We start from the raw sequence: 18922 nt of genomic DNA, 5'->3' as shown, positions 1-18922 counted from the left end.
GGTGTATTGTTTCGATTCTGACATAGTGTTCTCTGCTGCCACCTCTGTCTGTGAAAGGAAATGTCTAAAGCAGTAAAGATTTTCTATGGGTATTTGCCACCGCCTTGGACAGTTCCTGTCATGGACAGAGGTGGCAGCAGAGAGCACTGTGTCAGACTGGAAAGACTACACCGCACTGCAGAATACTAGAAGACTTTCTAAAACCAGTTGATTTGAAAGAATTTTTTTTTTTTCGAAGTACCCCTTTCATTTAACATAAATGTTTATTAGTAACAATGCTGTCGCTATAGGCTGGGTGAACCACATGAAATTAAATTTACCTGCGATTGCCCTTCATCATTAAACTACAGACTGCTGTTTATGCCATTTTTTACTCTTCATATACATCAAAGGCTAAGTAAGGGAATATCCCATAACTATTTAAGGTGGAGGAACGCTTTAATTCTTCCCAATACCTATTAATAGAATGTCCCCCAATAATTTCTCTTAATATAATTCTCAATCATGCTATTAATGTCATTGTCAATATTTAGTGAATGTAATAATCAGTCCTTGTCACTTGATGTCCACAGCAATGAAAATGTCTTATTTATGATTCTTCAGGAAGATATTTAGATTTTCATTACCTCAGGAAGAAATGTGAATGTCAGTACAAGAGGTCAGGTTTTATGGTAGAAAGGCCCGACTTCAATCTGTTTACATAAGCTGTTTACAATATACAATTCTGCATTAATTGGTCGCACATTCGTTCTCTGCAGCATCTGGCTCCTAATACCCCTATTTAATGCAATGAAATCATAGATAGGTGCCTAAATGTGCTACCTAACGCTTCACATATGGCTTCTGGGGTCATAAATTCTATAGAAAATTCTGTCCAGAAAATGATCAGATGGATCTATGATTTATGGGACTTGAGAAGATGTAGATCAGAGGCATGCTATGGAAATAACAGCTATAGAATATGATACCCTGTGGGGCCAGTTGGACAGAGTAGGTGTAAAATAAGTAAGGGGTTTCCTACATAATCAATGCATGCATACCAGTCAGCCATAACATCATAAAATCACCTGTCTCGTATCATTTAGGTCCCCCTCATGCAACCAAAACAGCTCTGAACTGTCAAGGCATGGTCCCTGTACTATTGACACCAAGAAACCATTGGCAGCTGATCAGTCTTGTATTTAGAATGGCGGAGTTAACTTGCGAGCACTTGGGCACTACTGATTTTTCGTTTCAGGGTGCCTTCACACCTACCGGATCCACAGCGGATCTCACTTCTGCGGATTCGAAGCGAGAACCGCTGCAGATCTGGTACCATTCACCCCTATGATAGCACATATTCGCAGCGGGATTAACATCACGCTGTGAATATGTGCTTTAACCCCTCGCTGTCCACAGCCCCGCCGCCGCATTAGCCCATCCTCGGCCGCATCAGCCCATCCTCGGCCGCATCAGCCCATCCCCGGCCGCATCCCCCCCATCCCCCGCCGCAGCCCGCATCCCCCCATCCCCCGCCGCCGCGGGCTGCTGGATGCTGCCGGGGATGGGCTGATGCGGCCGAGGATGGGCTAATGCGGCGGCGGGGCTGCGGACAGCGAGGGGCTAAAGCACATATTCACAGCGGGATGGTAATCCCGCTGCGAATATGTGCTATCATAGAGGTGAATGGTACCGGATCCGCAGCAGTTCTCGCTTCGAATCCACAGAAGTGAGATCCGCTGTGGATCCAGTAGGTGTGAAGGCACCCTCAAATTTCTTTTCACTCTCCCTTTTTTTCCTACTTATGGTTCCCTCCTTTCTACCTTAATATCTCTCTCTCTCTCTCTCTCTCTCTCTCTCTCTATATATATATATATATATATATATATATATATATATATATATATATGTTTGTGCTGTACTTTCTTTTGGGCCTGGTCAATGTGTTTGTATAATCAAGGTAGGGTCTGCTTTTGTAGGGAGAAGTACACTTTGACCCAAGCTGGTAAGGCTCTTCGTAGAGCTTATAGGAATACCCTTCTTACAGCTACCCCCTTGCCTGTACCTGTTGAGTCAGGAGGAACGTTCCCATAATTCACCTTGTTTAGTTTGTGTTAAATTTTTATCTGTGATTTTTGTGCTTAATGATATTCCTATTTCTAAAAATCCTTTTGATACACACTGATTACATAAGGACTCAACACTACTTTTCAACACTGTGTGATTCATGTGATTTGTACACAGATTGCATGCAGTATTCCCATTGTTTCCATGTATTTTGTTTACCTTGTCATAGACGTACATTGTTGTTTCTTTTTCTTGCCAAACAATTGTCTGGCTAGATACCTGACTAAGCATGAAGGTGTAAACCAGCAAGCACACTACTGAGGGAAATATAAAGCCGTGTCTTCTCTCTAACATTGCCTTTTGACTGATTTAGTCCAATCTTTAGCATGTCCCTTTTTCCTCTTTCTTTTTATTTCTGAAAGCATGTCAGTTTAGATCACAATAAATGTAAAGATTTGGGTTTCCTGGCATACTGGCTTAATGGCACAAAGCTTCCACTACCTTACCAGGGGTCACAGTATTACCAGCTCTCACAATCTCGGTTTTCTCTGCCCCTTTCTTCAGAATGCCAAGCCTTTCCTTTGAAAGCATAGATTTCATCCTTTGATTATACGTTTTATTAATAGCGTGAATATTTTATATAGTTTGATTACATAGACTTCTCCAGCAATTACAGTGTAATATCCCTTCAACCATGAGGTTATTTAATATGCAGTTTTCCTTCACACTTATTTTGGAGACAACATTAATCCTTCTTTTTGATGTGCATTGGGTATAAATGACACTCCAATCTGGGCATTTTTGATATTCCTTTACTGTCTTTTGATGAGTTTTGAATGTAAAGTTTGGATTAATCCAGTCATCCCTCTTCTGAAAGTTGAGAAGGCTGAGAAATAGGTGAGAAACACCCAAATGTGCCGGGTGTGAAGTATAATAGAGAAGGAAGGTCCTCACTATGACCATTTTATAGTGTCCCAGATTTTATATCAATTGAACCACATTATTGTTGAAAGTGTGCGAACGCAAGCTGTCATTATTTATAAGACTGATCTCATTTAGCTAAGCTTGTACAAGCTGTATGTGTGATTACACCGCACAAAAAGCATTGTGATTTTCTATCTCGATATCGGTTAGACTTTTCTTAGCAACTTTTTATGTTTTCTTTTTTGTAGTTTACAATACCTTAATACCTTATATGCAGCAATAGCTTAAATACAATCTCTGCTGACCTAAAGAAACAAATCAGATGGTACAGGCCAGCAAGTCTGCAAAATTATTTACATGGAATAAGAAATAAAATAAACCTACACAGCCTCCTTAAAGGGGTTCTGTCTGTTAGTTGTTAAAGGCAGCATAACACAGGGACAGATGCGCCACTTCCATTGGTGTGCCCCTTACTTTGAGATATAGTATAGTACAGGTAAACTCAAAATGAGAAGACTCACCGCTGCCCCCACCTATGCCTACCTGAAGGCCTGCCTTGGGAACTGACATGCATCCTTCGATTTCAAAGCAAGGTGCCAATTAAAGTGCTGCCAAACAACCAGCTAAATGCTGTAGTTGCTATTGTCCATGGCATTTAGGGTTAAATGCCCAGCATCATAGTGATCTCTGTTGCCAGTCACTGACCGTGTCAGCAGCCTGTAGCCTGCTCCCACAATGGTATACTGCAGGCTTAGCTCCTGAGCCTGCTCCATCTCTCCAAGCATGCTTCGACCATACATATATGTTGAATGTCACCGAGAGTTAATAAACTTTGATTTGACTCCAGACTGGTACAATAAAGAAAACCACAAGAAAGATTTGTTCAGCTGCTGATGTATGTAGCACAAACAACATTACCTATTTTCATCCCTGAACCAAATGATGGATACTGCAAGGGCTGTGGAGTCGGTAAGCCACAGCTCCGACTCCAACTCCGACTCCTGAATTTTATCAGGACCGATTCCGACTCCTGAATTTTATCAGGTCCGACTCCGACTCCTGCTCCTTCATAAATGGCCAGAGTTATTTATCACACTGGCTCAGCAGCTTCTCCCTAATGTCCTACATGATCCTGGGGCGACTTCTGAGTGAATAAAGGAATACTGTATATAAAGCAGATTTACCTGTTTGTGCAGTGGATGCAGCCAGTCTCCAGCCTCCATGTCCTGAACTACTCACAACTAGACTAGATGGAGCAGGTGGTCTTTTCCTGCTGACAGTCTTCTATGTTTCTAACTGAATATTCACCATACTTAAAGAAACACTGCTAACAATGCCAGATTCCTTTGATATAGAGGTCAGCCATAGTGATATACAGGGGGTCACACATAGTGATATTGAGGTCACACTGAGGTCACACTGTGATATAGAAGGTCACTGTGGGGGCACGCAATAGCACGCACACACAAACACACACACACACACACACACCCCCACAGCTATAGCACACACACACAGCTTGCTGCCGCCATAGCGCACACCACACACACACACACACACACGGCTTGCTGCAGATGACAATCGTGCCGTGGAATAGAGTGCAACGATCAGCCGACATCGTTCATGTCGGCTGATCGTTGCAGTTGCTTATTTTTCAACATGTTGAAAAACAAGTGACTGATACAGCAACGATCTGCTGCCGTCGCTCCGTTGAATAGGAGCATCGGCAGCGGACGCTGCTATATCCTATAGGCTGCCTGGACAATCAGCGATCACCCGGGCAGCCCCCTCGCAGCTCCCCGCCGCCCCTCCCGCACTCACCCGCTCGCTGCTGCCGCGTCGAAGCTGGGAACGAGGAGCAAACGCGCGCTGAGAGCGCTCCTCTAAACGACCTCAATTTAAAATGTAATCATCTCAGTTTGGCTTTTTCCAATTACTGTCCCTTCCTGCTCCCCTCTCTATAGACCTCTATGGGCGGTATGTAACCTAATCCCTCAGAGAGATGCTAGTCTGTCTAGTAAACCCGAGACAAAATTGGTCTGTTTTTCCGAGTAAATGTGTGTGTGGTCAGGGGTAGGGGTGGAGGGGGCTGTGGCGCTGGAAAGAATACTGATAAGGGGACCAAGAGTTATTTTGTCTGATAGAATATATAATAAAGTTTCCTACATTCAATTCTGTTAATTTATACATAGTTAAAATTGAAAAATTGAATCCTGAACAAATGAAGCTAGCAATATATATAATAATGGCTATTAGTCATCTGTCTAGTGTATCTGTATCTGCCATGTAAAACTACATTGCTACTACTGGCTTGTCAACTACAATATTTGCCAGCGATACTTCTTTTAGACAAGCTATGGACTTGATTGGGCCACACTCTTTACCATTGTGCAACATAACAGTCTTTTAACATTGAAGCCATGATGTACGCTCTTGCTATGTACTGATTAGGTGCGGTTTAGGACTGCTTCTAGCATTAGATTTGAGTCTGAACTATAGATTATTTGTTGCTAATTGGGAAAAAAAATCTTTCTTTCAGGAACATCTTTCTCTGAAAAAATATATTGTGGATGTTTTGGTTGAGACACCTGTTCCTGTAGAACCTGTAAAAGATGTCGAAGAGAAGCAAAAAAATAAAAAGAAGGCAAAGAAGCTGAAGACCCGGATTAACTCCAAGTAGGTCTCCCTGTATTGAGCATTAAATGTCTGTGTCATATGCAGTGTGTATCTTAGAGGTATGTCTACACTATGTGGAGGTGCAGATCATCTACACTTGTTAATTCTCACATATCTATCCTAATGTTGAACGTATCTGCTTGCTGAGATTGCTTTCTTAGTATGAGTAGATTAATAACAGATATAACACAATATCCTCAATGTCTAATTTAACAGGAACATTTAAATTGTAAGTCATATCATGTCGTCATGTAAAGTCAAACATTACACTGTACATTGATTTCCATTGTTAAGCAGTTTAAATTATTTTGCCCGGACTTCCCCTTTAAGCAGTGCATTTTGGTGCTCATCGGAAGATTATCTGATGATTGTCTTATTTTTTCATCCACATACATGTTGACCAGAGCCTGAAGCAGAAAGCTCCATACATTATTTAGTGGTCATGCTAAGTTACTACAGTTCACCTCTCACCTCTTTACTTCACTGACAACTGAGCTACAGTTACCCAACACAGTCACTAAACGATGTACAGAGCTGTCCCTTGCACACAGCAGATTGGTGAAGGTGCCACATTGGACCCCCCACCAATCAGATTTATATGATCTATCTTTAGGATTAATCAAAAAGTTCCAGAAAACCACCTTGAACTGATATTATAGCTACGAAGAAACTAGTACAGGTATATTTAATTTAAATGTGTTTTAACTTGTCTGTTTAAATGTGTGTTTATACAACATTGTATGAAAATAATGTAGAGATTATTTGCTGTACACTTGTCTGGAGATTCCCAGAGATGAGCCTAATTTATGGCCACTTTCTCTGATTGAGCAAGAAAGCTGTGTATTGATTTTTAGGATGATGTTTCACCTGTTAAGAGCTTTTCCATAATTGGAAGGCACTGTCGTGTGAGTCTATGGCTCTCGTCCAGTTCACAATAGCCTGTTTTAGACTGGGTAAACCAGGACGATTCTTTCACACGTTTATTGATTTTTAAATGAAGTATCAAAGAAAATCAATAATAATCAACAAATAGAAGGCGTCCGCTGCTGGTGTCAAATCTCGGGGCTGGTTTAATCAATTTAGTGTTCTGTCACAACATGGGACAAGCTAAAATATCATCCTGGGGTAGGCGAATGGTCAGGTCTGCCATTTGTCAATGCTGTACGAGGATACAAGATCAAAATGGATAAGTATGGCATCATTCTGTCAGGGTCCTTGCAGGACCCCTTGTGCTTGGTATTTTAAACCATTTTTCCAGAAACAGAAGCTGTCTAAAGGTCATCCCAGCAGAAGACATCACCCAGTCCTAACACACACATAGAGTTTATTTCATTATTATTTTATGCTTCTCTATAAAACATTGTTCTTATGGACTTGGCAGAGCTTGGCCGAGGATCCTTCGGACGTGCCAGATTATAAAGAACATGAGGTTTCCTTTCTAGCTATGGCTCATAAATGAGGGTCCTGAATGGGGAGAACGGAGATTTCCCTAACAAGGGACAACAAACCCTTTAATAAAACTCTCTATTAAACAATTTCAGAAACTATTACTGATATTAGATACACTCACCGGCCACTTTATTAGGTACACCTGTCCAACTGCACGTTACCACTTAATTTCTAATCAGCCAATCACATGGCGGCAACGCAGTGCATTTAGGCATGTAGACATGGTCAAGACAATCTCCTGCAGTTCAAACCGAGCATCAGTATGGGGAAGAAAGGTGATTTGAGTGCCTTTGAACGTGGCATGGTTGTTGGTGCCAGAAGGGCTGGTCTGAGTATTTCAGAAACTGCTGATCTACTGGGATTTTCACCCACAACCATCTCTAGGGTTTACAGAGAATGGTCCGAAAAAGAAAAAACATCCAGTGAGCAGCAGTTCTGTGGGCGGAAATGCCTTGTTGATGCCAGAGGTCAGAGGAGAATGGGCAGACTGGTTCGAGCTGATAGAAAGGCAACAGTGACTCAAATAGCCAACCGTTACAACCAAGGTAGGCAGAAGAGCACCTCTGAATGCACAGTACCTCCAACTTTGAGGCAGATGGGCTACAGCAGCAGAAGACCACCCGTTACTAGCATGGTGTACCTAATAAAGTGGACGATGAGTGTATATTAGATATTCTTCAACCGGAGAAGAAAAAGCTCCTGCTTAAATATTGCTGATGAATATTCTTTGTTAAGTGAACGTGTGTAATATAATTGTGCTGGTTCATTGGATATAAAGTACTTACAAACTGCTCCCTCCTCTGAATCCTCACGTTACAGAGGGCAGAGGGGGGCAGTGGGACAGAAGGTGATAAATGGCTTATTATTTCTCTGTAGAAGTTTTGTTAGTCTTATTAATATTATTTATATCCCTGGGTTATTAAATTAGGTTGTAGGAAATGTGATGATTAATGAGCAGGCATATGAACTATGTAACACGTGAGGCGGGCCTGTCAAAGAAACACTTTAATCTGTCAGAGCAGTGGGATGTGTATATGACAGTGTGTCACCAGACAAGACTATCCACTGAGCTGCATCATATTAACTGATGAATGGAACCCAGTTGCCCTGTTTATTGGGTAAAATATTTTCTGGTGGTCTTCAGAGAAAATGTTTTTAAGATTTTGCTGAATAGGATATGTAACACAGGGCACTGGGGAAAATTTTATTAGCATACAGGATTAAGTATTTGTATCTGGTATATTCAGCAAATATAATAAGGGATAACAGATTTTCAGTACTATATCTTTAGGAACAGAGGTATCCAGGTAGCTTCCAGCACACCAACTTAAGCTTTATGTATAACTGCTGCTAGATGCTTCCTATTATTTAGTATCAGCAAACTCCTCATAAACTGATGGTAAATCTTCCTTCTCTTTGCTTGTTCTATCCATAACTAAGTGACCCATTTCTGAGAACATATTTTAAAAGTTACAGCCAATATGGTTGCATTTCCTGTTGACACTTCTGCAGAACTGGCCTAGACAAGGGCTGCTTTTTCAGTTCTTCATATTACTGACACGGACTCTTAGTGATAGGTGAGACTTTAACCAATCAGGTATTCATAGAAACATGAAACGTCAGCAGAAAATGCCTTTACATTGTTTCTCTTTTATTATTATTATTCTCTATGTTTATTCCACGGAGATTAATATTCAGTGACTGTTGATTTTCAAACATGCAGGTTTGTTCCAAACATCTACTACCACTTTAGAAAAAGAATATTTTCTGACATTGCCTCTGATTTTTGCCCTAACTAACCTCAGACTGTGCCTTTTTTTTTCTTATGTATAATACAAATAATTTTCTCTTGAAACCTATTTAACCCTTTAACACCCCCCCCCCCCCCCCCCAATATTCAATCTTTCCTCCAGGCTACTTAAGTTGCTTAAAAAAAAAATAAGCTGGCATTGGTATACCTCATTCACTTCAGGCACAATTGCAGTGGCACTCTTTGTGGAAGGAAGCTGCCATGATTTTGTGATCCTGGACACCCTCTCTAAAGGGAATGTGTCATCAGAAAATAACACGTTTTATGTTAAACATATTTTTTAAGAATTTTTGGTGACATTTTTTCTAATTTTCAATTTTTCTATCTATATTATAAGATAATCCTAAGATCTTGTAGTTTTCATTCTCACCACTGGGGCTAAAACAAAGCTAAGAGTTCATGTTGTGTCTGTAGTGATAAGAGGAGGCTGCTGTAAAGTGATCTGTACAGCATTGCAGCGATGTGACACCAGTAGGTAGATGGCATCAGTACAAGACAATAGCAGCTCCCTGTGATTTAAATAATAACTGAAAGCTACTGAAACATGGATCCTTACAGTGGATAATCTGTTAATTGTCTTCTGTAAATGAGAGTCTGTGAAATCCCTATGTTATTTAATTGTAGAAAAAAAGTGAAACGTTTACACTATGTTGTATGTTTTTTTTATAGGGTGAAAGAATATGAGAGTATTCTGGAAACAAAAACTCCTGTGTCTGATTCTCCATACAAAGCAAAGTAAGTATAAGTTGTGTTAGTATGTCAGTACAATTTACAGGTCCACCTGTAGTCTGTAAATTTAGTGAGAATGTACATGGTAGAAAAGCTTACAGAACTGACAAGACAGATACAGTTCCTTTTGTGTATAGTGACATCATTTTTCTATATCATCGCTATTATGCAGTGTTCCAATATCACTTTATTTGAAAGAGTTGTAGAACTTGAAGCTTTCCCAGTACTTATCGGCTGCTGTATGTCCTGTAGGAAGTGGTATATTCTCTCCAGTCTGACACAGTTCCCTCTGCTTCTACCTCTATCCCTGAAAAGAACTGTCCAGAGCAGTAGCAAATCCCCATAGAAAACCTCTCCTGCTCTCCAGACTGGAAAGAATACAACTTCCTGCAGGACATGCAGCAGCTAAAAAGTACTGGAAGACTTGAGATTTTTTAACAGAAGTAAATTACAAATCTGGCACCATTTGATTTGAAAGAAAAAAAAAATGTTTGTGAACTACCCTTTTAATTTACGTTGTTTTATTGTAAATTTCCGTGTAAACCCGACATAATCCTTTCACTATTTCTTGTTTTTTGTTTGGTGCAGTTGGTTTGCAGAATCATCAAGACTGGAAAAATGTTGCATGTGCAATTGAAAGGGTCACTAATTCTAAAGTTCACTTTATCTGCTTACTTAGGGTTGCATGCTTAAAGTGACTCCGTACCCACAATCTGCCCACCCCAAACCACTTGTACCTTCAGATAGCTGCTTTAAATCCAAGATCTGTCCTGGGATCCGTTCGGCAGGTGATGCAGTTATTGTCCTAAAAAGAACTTTTAAACTTGCAGCCCTGTGTCAAACTGGCGTAACCTAGAGTCTCTGTACATTAGGCTGGCACAACCTCTCTGTCCCTCCTGCCCGCCTTCTTCATCACTAGGAATGCCCCAGGCAGGTATTCTTCTATTCATCAGCTGTGTGAACACTGGACATGGGCTGGATCGTAAAGGCACCTGTGCAGTGTTCACTACAGAGGAATTTGGAAAAATCCTGCCAGTGGCATTCCTAATGATGAAGAGGATGGGGAGGAGGGACAAAGGGGTGGTACAAGGTTAAGGCAAAGATACTCTAGGCCACACCAGTTTGACACAGGACTACAAGTTTAAAAGTTGTTTCTTAGGACAATAACTGCATCACCTGACGAACGGAGTCCAGGACCGATCTTGGATTAAAAGCAGCTATCCGAAGGTACAAGTGGTTTGGGGGGGGACAGATTGTGGGTACAAAGTCACTTTAAGGTTTCTAATATCTTTATTGAGACTTTGTTTACTATAGATTTGTTATTCCTTTCCTGTTCATGCATTTCTGCTGTGTGCTTTTTGTTTCAGTGTAATGTTTTAATGAAAACATAGAATGCTTTCAACACTTTGCAGCATCCATTTGTAATTGCTACATGTGCAAGCAGTTTTAATTATTAAAGGGAGTATCCAGAGAGCAGGAAAGGTCCTACCTTCTCCGCTCTGTGGTGTCCCAATTCTTCCCTCTGCCCTTCCGTGCTGATAACTCCCGCAAATGAGATTGGGGAGGCGGGAGCATATTGAGGGCATTGCGTGCGGGTAAAATACATTGTCCAAAAGCGGCCCGATGTCGCGGTGACATCGATCTGCAATTGATCACGCCCCGTAACTTGCTCCTATCCCCCTCTCGTTTGTGTAAGTATTAGCACGGATGGGCAAAGAGAGGAAGTGAAGCACCGGATAGCAGAGAAGGTTTCCTGCTCTTTGAATATCCCCTTTCCCAGCTTTCTAAATAGTCTTCATTAAACATTTTCAACAAATTAACTGCTACTAAGCAGAACATAAGCTCATCAAATTCAGACTTTCTGCCCTCTTGGAGGACAGCTTACATAGGCTGTTAATAAAGCAAGAGCAGATACAAGACAGTCTACAGGGGAGAATTATATAAGCTGTGTGTTGGTATAGAGAGAAAATATCAGCTCATATGGCACACTCTAGGTCCCACAGAAGCCAAAGTAAGCAACATTTTTAATAAAGACTTATGGAGAAAAATTGTTTAAACACCACAATAAGTACAAAGCAAGAATATAAAAGGTGTTAGCAAACATTTAGCTATTAGAGGTTTATTTTTCTTCCGTTGTTTTAGACTACAGCGTCTAACCAAAGATCTTCAGAAGCAGTTGCAAACACAAGATAATGGAGCCTGGGCTACCAATAAAGTCTCTGCTCTTGACAGGGCTTTGGGAGAGATTTCTCGAATCCTAGAAAAGCAGGTATGGCATACATAAAGAACGGGGAAAAACAACTGTGTTTTTGTTTTGTTTTTAAACTCTATGTCCTGTTGGTCTATAACACTCAAGAGAGGCTTTTGCCTTTTTTTGCATTGACCTTGTAGGTACTAAAGGCCAATGTTGTATAATGTGCAGACTTTGAGGTACTTAGGAGGTCACTATGGCTTTTATATATTGCAATAATCACTGTAGCTGCCATTGATAAGGCACACTTCACATGTCTGTAGCCATTTAGAATTGTTGTTTATACAGTTCTCCAATCAGTATTGTTGTATCTCATTTGAAAAACATTTGCTCCTCCCTATGTGTTTGAAATGTTTTAGATCTTACATATAAATACACTTCTCTATTCTAAAGGCCCTATTCCACGGAACGATTATCGGCTGTATTCGGACTATATTGGCTGTTACGGACGATAATCGTCCCGTGGAGTAGAAGGCAACGATAAGCCGACATCGTTCATGTTGAAAGACAAACGAATCATACAGCAACAATCTGCTGCCTTTGCTCCGTGGAATAGGAGCCGTGGCAGCAGCAGACCGCTGCTGTATTCTATGGGCTGCCCCGACGATCTAGCGATCACCCGGGCAGCCCCCCCCCCCCGCACCTGTCCACAGCCGACGCTCCCTGGACTCACCCTCTCGCAGCTGCCGCGTGCGGGGAACGAGGAGCAAACGAGCGATAATAGCGATCATTTGCTCCTCTCAGTCGGCCCGTGGAATAGAGCCTTAACCTCTTAAGGACATAGGACGTACCGGTACGTCCTATGTCCTCACTTGCACTTCAAAGCGGGGCCGCGCGGCGGCCCCGCTTTGAAGTGCCGCGATCCCGGGTGCCGCGTGTAGCCCGGGACCGCCGCTATTAGCGGGCACGGTCTGATCGCCGTGCCCGCTAATTAGCTAATCGGAGGCAGCTGTCAAAGTTGACAGCTGCCTCAGATTACCGGAGGCAACGTTTCCCTGGTGTCTAGTGGGGGAGATCGCTCCTCCGGGACCTTGTCCCGGAGGAGCGATCTCCGTTACTGATGCCGGCCGGGGACGCGTCCAAGATGGCGCCGTCCTCGGCTCAGCACTCGTTTACTTCCGGCTGCAGCAGCCGAAAGCAAACGAGTGCCGATCTCATGGATCTCTGCAGCATATCTATGCTGCAGAGATCTCAATGAGAGATCACAGTGTATATACTAGAAGTCCCCCATGGGGGCTTCTAGTATATGTGTAAAAAAAAAAAAAAAAAGTGTTGTTAATAGTAAAAAGCCCCCTCCCCTAATAAAAGTCTGAATCACCCCCCTTTTCCCAGGTTTTAAATAAAAGTAAACAAATAAATAAATAAATAAACATGTTTGCTATCGCCGCGTGCGTAATCGCCCGAACTATTAATTAATCACATTCCTGATCTCGTACGGTAAACGGCGTCAGCGCAAAAAAATCCCAAAGTGCAAAATTGCGCATTTTTGGTCGCATCAAATCCAGAAAAAATGTAATAAAAAGCGATCAAAAAGACATATATGGGCAATCAAGGTACCGATAGAAAGATCAAATCATGGCGCAAAAAATGACACCTTGGACAGCCCCATAGACCAAAGGATAAAAGCGCTATAAGCCTGGGAATGGAGCGATTTTAAGGAACGTATATTGGTTAACAACGGTTTGAATTTTTTACAGGCCATCAGATACAATATAAGTTATACATGTTATATATCGTTTTAATCGTAACGACTTGAGGAACATGCATAACAAGTCAGTTTTACCCCAGGGTGAATGGCGTAAAAACACATTTCCCCCAAATAAAAGAAATGCGTTTTTTTTTTCAATTTCACCACACTTCGAATTTTTTTCTGGTTTCACAGTGTACTTTATGCAAAAATTCAGCCTGTAATTGCAAAGTACAATTAGTGACGCAAAAAATAAGGGGTCATGTGGGTTTCTAGGTGGAAAAATGCAAGTGCTATGACCTTTTAAACACAAGGAGGAAAAACCGAAAACGTAAAAACGAAAATGGGCCATGTCCTTAAAGGGTTAAAGGGCTAGTGCGGCGATAAGAAATTATTCACAAAATAACACACATTACAAAGTTATACAACTTTGTAATGTATGTTATGTATGTGAATCGCCCCTTTCCCCGTGTTTCCCCACCCCCACCCATGGACCCGGAAGTGTATTGTACCATACATACCTGATGCGCGTCGTCCCCGTTGAGGACCTGGGAGGCCGGCCGAATCGCTGCAGCCGTCCCTGATGCCGCCCCCCCCCCTCTGCTGTGTCATCGGCTGCTCAGCCGCGCCATTACAGTATATAACAGGCCGCATTGAGAGGCCGCATTGGCTAGACATCTCTGGTTATTTATGAGGCACAGAGGCATATTTGAAAGATTAATAAAGGAGCTGTGAACCTATGCACTCTCTCTATTGAGGACTGAGTGGTGGTGACCACTCAGTTGACAATCTTGGTCCTCAATACCAAACTGAGTTTTTACACTAACTGCACTGGTGGTTGGGGGGGGGAGCATCAGCCCTGTTGACACTGCCACAGACAGCTTGGGAACATGATCTTTTAATGATATTTGACTCCTTTACTCCTTTAATGTTGTACCGGGTTTAGAAGATATTATTGTGATATCAATTTACAACAGACTTTACCCACTAGTATGGTCCAGGTTCACCATGGTCCAATTGGTGTTATCTGTACAAAAAATAATACCTAAGGGTACAAACACACACACCGTATACGCAGCCTATTTACTGCTGCGATACGCAGCAAATACGCAGCAGATTAGATCTAAATAACTGAACACAGCATCAAATCTGCACCACCAAATCTGCTGCAGATCTGCTGCGTATTTGCTGCGTATCTGCTGCGTATACGGTGTGTGTGTTTGTACCCTAAATGCTGTTAAAAAATAATGACTAGCTCTAGATTGGAGCTCCTGAGCTAGAAGACAGTAGGAGAAGAAATGGCCCTTCATATAACATTTGGGGATTTTTGTCTTAGGTTACAAACCCACTTGCCGGATCTGCAGCGAGTCTCCTTGCTGCGTTTTTGCAGGGAGACTCGCTGCAGATCCCGGCCCTATACTTTCAATAGCAGAGAAACTCATCCCTGCTGCGATTTTGTCTGCAGCCCGCCCCATTAACCCCCCGGCCGCCGGACATTATACATTACCCGGTCCCCGTTCCTGCTTGCTTCGGGGCTCCCGGTGTCTTCACGGCCCGCCCGGCCAATCAGTGCGCTGCGGCGGGGCAGCGCACTGATTGGCCGGGCGGAACGTGCCGGGAGCCGCTGAAGCAAGCAGGAGCCGGGATCAGGTAATGTATATCCTGCCCGCCCCCCTGCAGCCCCGATCGCCCCCGGCCGCACGATCGCCCGCAGCCTCCGGCCGCACGATCGCCCCCAGCCCCCGGCCGCACGATCGCCTGCAGCCCCGCAGCCCCCGGCCGCACGATCGCCCCCAGCCCCGCAGCCCCCGGCCGCACGATCGCCCCCAGCCCCGCAGCCCCCGGCCGCACGATCGCCCCCAGCCCCCGGCCGCACGATCGCCTGCAGCCCCGCAGCCCCCGGCCACACGATCGCCTGCAGCCCCCGGCCGCATGATCGCCCGCAGCCCCCAGCTGCACGATCGCCCGCTGGGGGCGATCGTGCGGTCGGGGGCTGCAGGGGATCGTGCGGCCGGGGGCTGGGGGCGATCGTGCGGCTGCGGGGCTGGGGCGATCGTGCGGCCGGGGGCTGGGGGCGATCCTGCGGCCGGGGGCTGCGGGGCTGGGGGCGATCATGCGGTCGGGGGCTGCAGGGCTGGGGGCGATCGTGCGGCCGGGGGCTGGGGGCGATATACATTACCCGGTCCCCGTTCCTGCTTGCTTCGGGGCTCCCGGTGTCTTCACGGCCCGCCCTGCCAATCAGTGCGCTGTGGTGGGGCAGCACACTGATTGGCCGGGCGGGCCGTGAAGACACCGGGAGCCCCGAAGCAAGCAGGAACGGGGACCGGGTAATGTATAATGTCCGGCGGCCGGGGGGTTAATGGGGCGGGCTGCAGACAAAATCGCAGCAGGGATGTACATCCCTGCTGCGAGTTTCTCTGCTATTGAAAGTATAGGGCCGGGATCTGCAGCGAGTCTCCCTGCAAAAACGCAGCAAGGAGACTCGCTGCAGATCCGGCAAGTGGGTTTGTAACCTTAAGGAGTATTAAACATGTATACTATGGCTAAAAGAAACAGTTTCATTTGTATAGGCATGTATGAGACTCAGACTTTCTGTGCACTCCCATTCAGTGACTCTAGTGAAATGCAGCCATTTTCAAGGCACTCATGATTTGTCCAAAAGCCTCCCTTCAAGCTCTGGATCAGCTTACAAAGTGTGCAGCATTTGAATGATAAAATTCCAGAGAGGGCTGTATTTTGTAGCCTTACCCAGTCAGATCCTGACCGTAACTGTTTCTTATCAGATATCGGATATACCAGCACTGCCATGGAGAGTTATTCCCATTAAAAGCCACAATTGAGGGATTACTTGGATAAGACTTCTTTGCCTTCCCCGCCACATGTATTTGCTGCCAATCAGATAGCAAAATAGCTTTCTATTCTACAGACTTACCCATTAACTTTAAATCATGTTCTCAGAATTAAAGCCATTAGTGGGGCCCTAACAGAGTAATTTCACTTCCTACATTAATATTATATCAAGTATACCCCTATCCCAGAAAATAATACTGAATAACAGGTGAAATCTGCAGCTTTCACATGCACATCCCATAATTTTCAAATAATAGCTCTGGAAGGTAAATACATAGTATGAGAAATGGCAGCATTGTTTAGAGCATGTCATATAGCTGTGTATAAATAGGAGTCAACATTTTAGTATTTTATGCTGTACTTGAATCTCTGGGGAGCAGGACAACAGCAGAGGCCGTCAGAATGGGACTGGAAAAAGATCACACAGTGGAAGCAATGAAGGGGGTTAAGTATGGCTTGTTTGTTTTTATATACCACAAGGTTGCAGTGGGGAGAGTTTAAGACTCACCCTGGCAACCTCTCTAAGGCAGCCATACATTTTCAATTATTTGACTGACAGCTATCTCCCCTGGCCTCCCCATACAACGTTTATGTGCTCTGTATGAGAAGGGGAGAGGCAAGCCACAGCCAAACTGCTCTGACACTGGCTTATTCCTATAAGAACAAAAAGTTTGGGCTGCATAAATATAGCATGTCTGACACTTCTCTCCACTTACATCACCTGTTGGAGAGTGAGGAGGCTTCCATAGACCCTATACTGTAGACCACCAGCAGCATTTTTGGCTGACTTCAGAATAATGGGTCAATAAATTCACCTCCACTTGTTATTACTGCTTCTGTGCTGTGGATTGGACACCTGAGTACGTTTTGTGAGGCCGAGCACTCATTTTTTTCTATATAGTGCTGTTTTTTAAACTGCAGATTGTAAGCTGTGTACCCATCTATACTGTCAGTGTAGTCTATGAACACAACAGCACCTGTTCACACCACGATTTGGAGTCTGCAGCTGATACACTTTGTTCAGGATATTAGTAGGTGTTGTGCCATAAGCCCAGCACCTAAGAAGGGCTTACTACAGAAGAGACATTGCCAACTAGAGCCCTCCTTCCTCTTTTTACTTTCTTTAAGCACTTGATTTTAGAGACAAATATCAGTATTCGTTATATGTATATGTATTCTTTTATTGCTATTTTTCCCCTTTTGTTGCTATTAATGCTAGACACAGTGCTGTACTATGGCTTCTCTAATTTAATCAGAAGGTCCATCATATTTAAGAATCTTTGATTAAAAACCCCTGTGTTGTTTCACATTCATAAAGCTCATATTATAGATTTAATGATATCCACATCTCCACAAATATAACAACACTTGGTATGTCCACCCTGGACCTATATGTTTACTTTGGTAATGCTTGCCATTCTAAAAATTTACACTACTACTCACAAATTTCTATAATTTTTAGAGTTGTTCTGTGTACTTGTTGGGAAATATCCCTTTAAAATCCCAAGAGAACCATCCATTTGTAGAGCTAGATCAATATCCTTTCAGCAGAAAGATTTACCAGTGTACGCCCGTGCCTCTATAAGATCATTTATAGACGTGGCCTGTAATTCTATTGTATGGTGGGCGGCAGGAAGAGCCCTGATGGTGTGAGCTATTGACTAGAGGGAGTATACTTGACACTGTTAATTGAATTTCCCCAGGGAGTTATCATGTAGGAAGAGGCTGGGCTACGTTGTGCAGAACATGGACCGGATGCATTATGTACCATTGCTAATCACAGAGATCAGATAGAGAATGCTCTCATGGGAGACTGAGAGTGCAGGACAATAGGTTTTCACTTACTAAATGGACTGCTTTATGAGCTGCATCATAATGACAGTACACAGGGGAGACTCCCCAGCGCTTTACAATCAACATGTTAAAACTTCCATATTCCCCCGTATGGCCACTACGAAACTACAGGCAACTGGAAATGCTTTTACACTATAATAATATGTGAGTTAAAGTCATATCTGAGAGTGCTCATACAGTCTGCAAAATCTGTATCACTTGTTAGGGCCATTCCAATACTGTTACACTGTTAATTTTAGATTATATAAGCCTTTGTGTTCTAAATAATAGCGAATAGTTGTGTATGAGTGGAAATAAGAGGTGATGGTGAGTGAAATGCAAGGATGCAGTGCTGGCAGCTCAGTCAGGTTTGGTAGCGAAAATAGATTAGTACAGATTGGATAACAGAGTTTAAGTTGTAAAAGAAGATTAAAGCAGTTTTTGATAATCGGATCTGATCTAAGATGCTCATGTCAAGGTAAAGCCACTTGAGTACTGGCATCTGACATTAAAGTTGACCAGTGCATCTAAAGTTGCTATAAGGCAGTAACTTATGAACATTGATGTCTTATGCCAGCATATAACAGAATTGTCACTTAGTTCTTTCTGACTGATTTGTAGAGATATGTGAATGGTGTGTTCATATACAGGCATATTACTAATAATT

The 18922-nt window shown here is 43.2% G+C and overlaps 1 protein-coding gene across 3 annotated transcripts in view; it reads left to right on the top strand.

The window, feature by feature from the left end:
- Positions 1-18922, top strand: part of SCAPER (S-phase cyclin A associated protein in the ER) — a 209141-nt gene that overhangs the window by 84538 nt on the left and 105681 nt on the right. For all 3 annotated transcript variants that reach the window (XM_069980225.1, XM_069980219.1, XM_069980234.1), the window contains exons 20-22: positions 5510-5646; positions 9575-9640; positions 11777-11903. In XM_069980225.1, coding sequence (XP_069836326.1) covers positions 5510-5646; positions 9575-9640; positions 11777-11903 — 330 coding nt within the window. The remainder of the gene's footprint in view (positions 1-5509; positions 5647-9574; positions 9641-11776; positions 11904-18922) is intronic.

This window comes from Dendropsophus ebraccatus, chromosome 1 (assembly GCF_027789765.1).
Source record: "Dendropsophus ebraccatus isolate aDenEbr1 chromosome 1, aDenEbr1.pat, whole genome shotgun sequence".
Lineage (NCBI taxonomy): Eukaryota > Metazoa > Chordata > Amphibia > Anura > Hylidae > Dendropsophus > Dendropsophus ebraccatus.
This window is presented reverse-complemented; position numbering and strand designations above follow the sequence as displayed.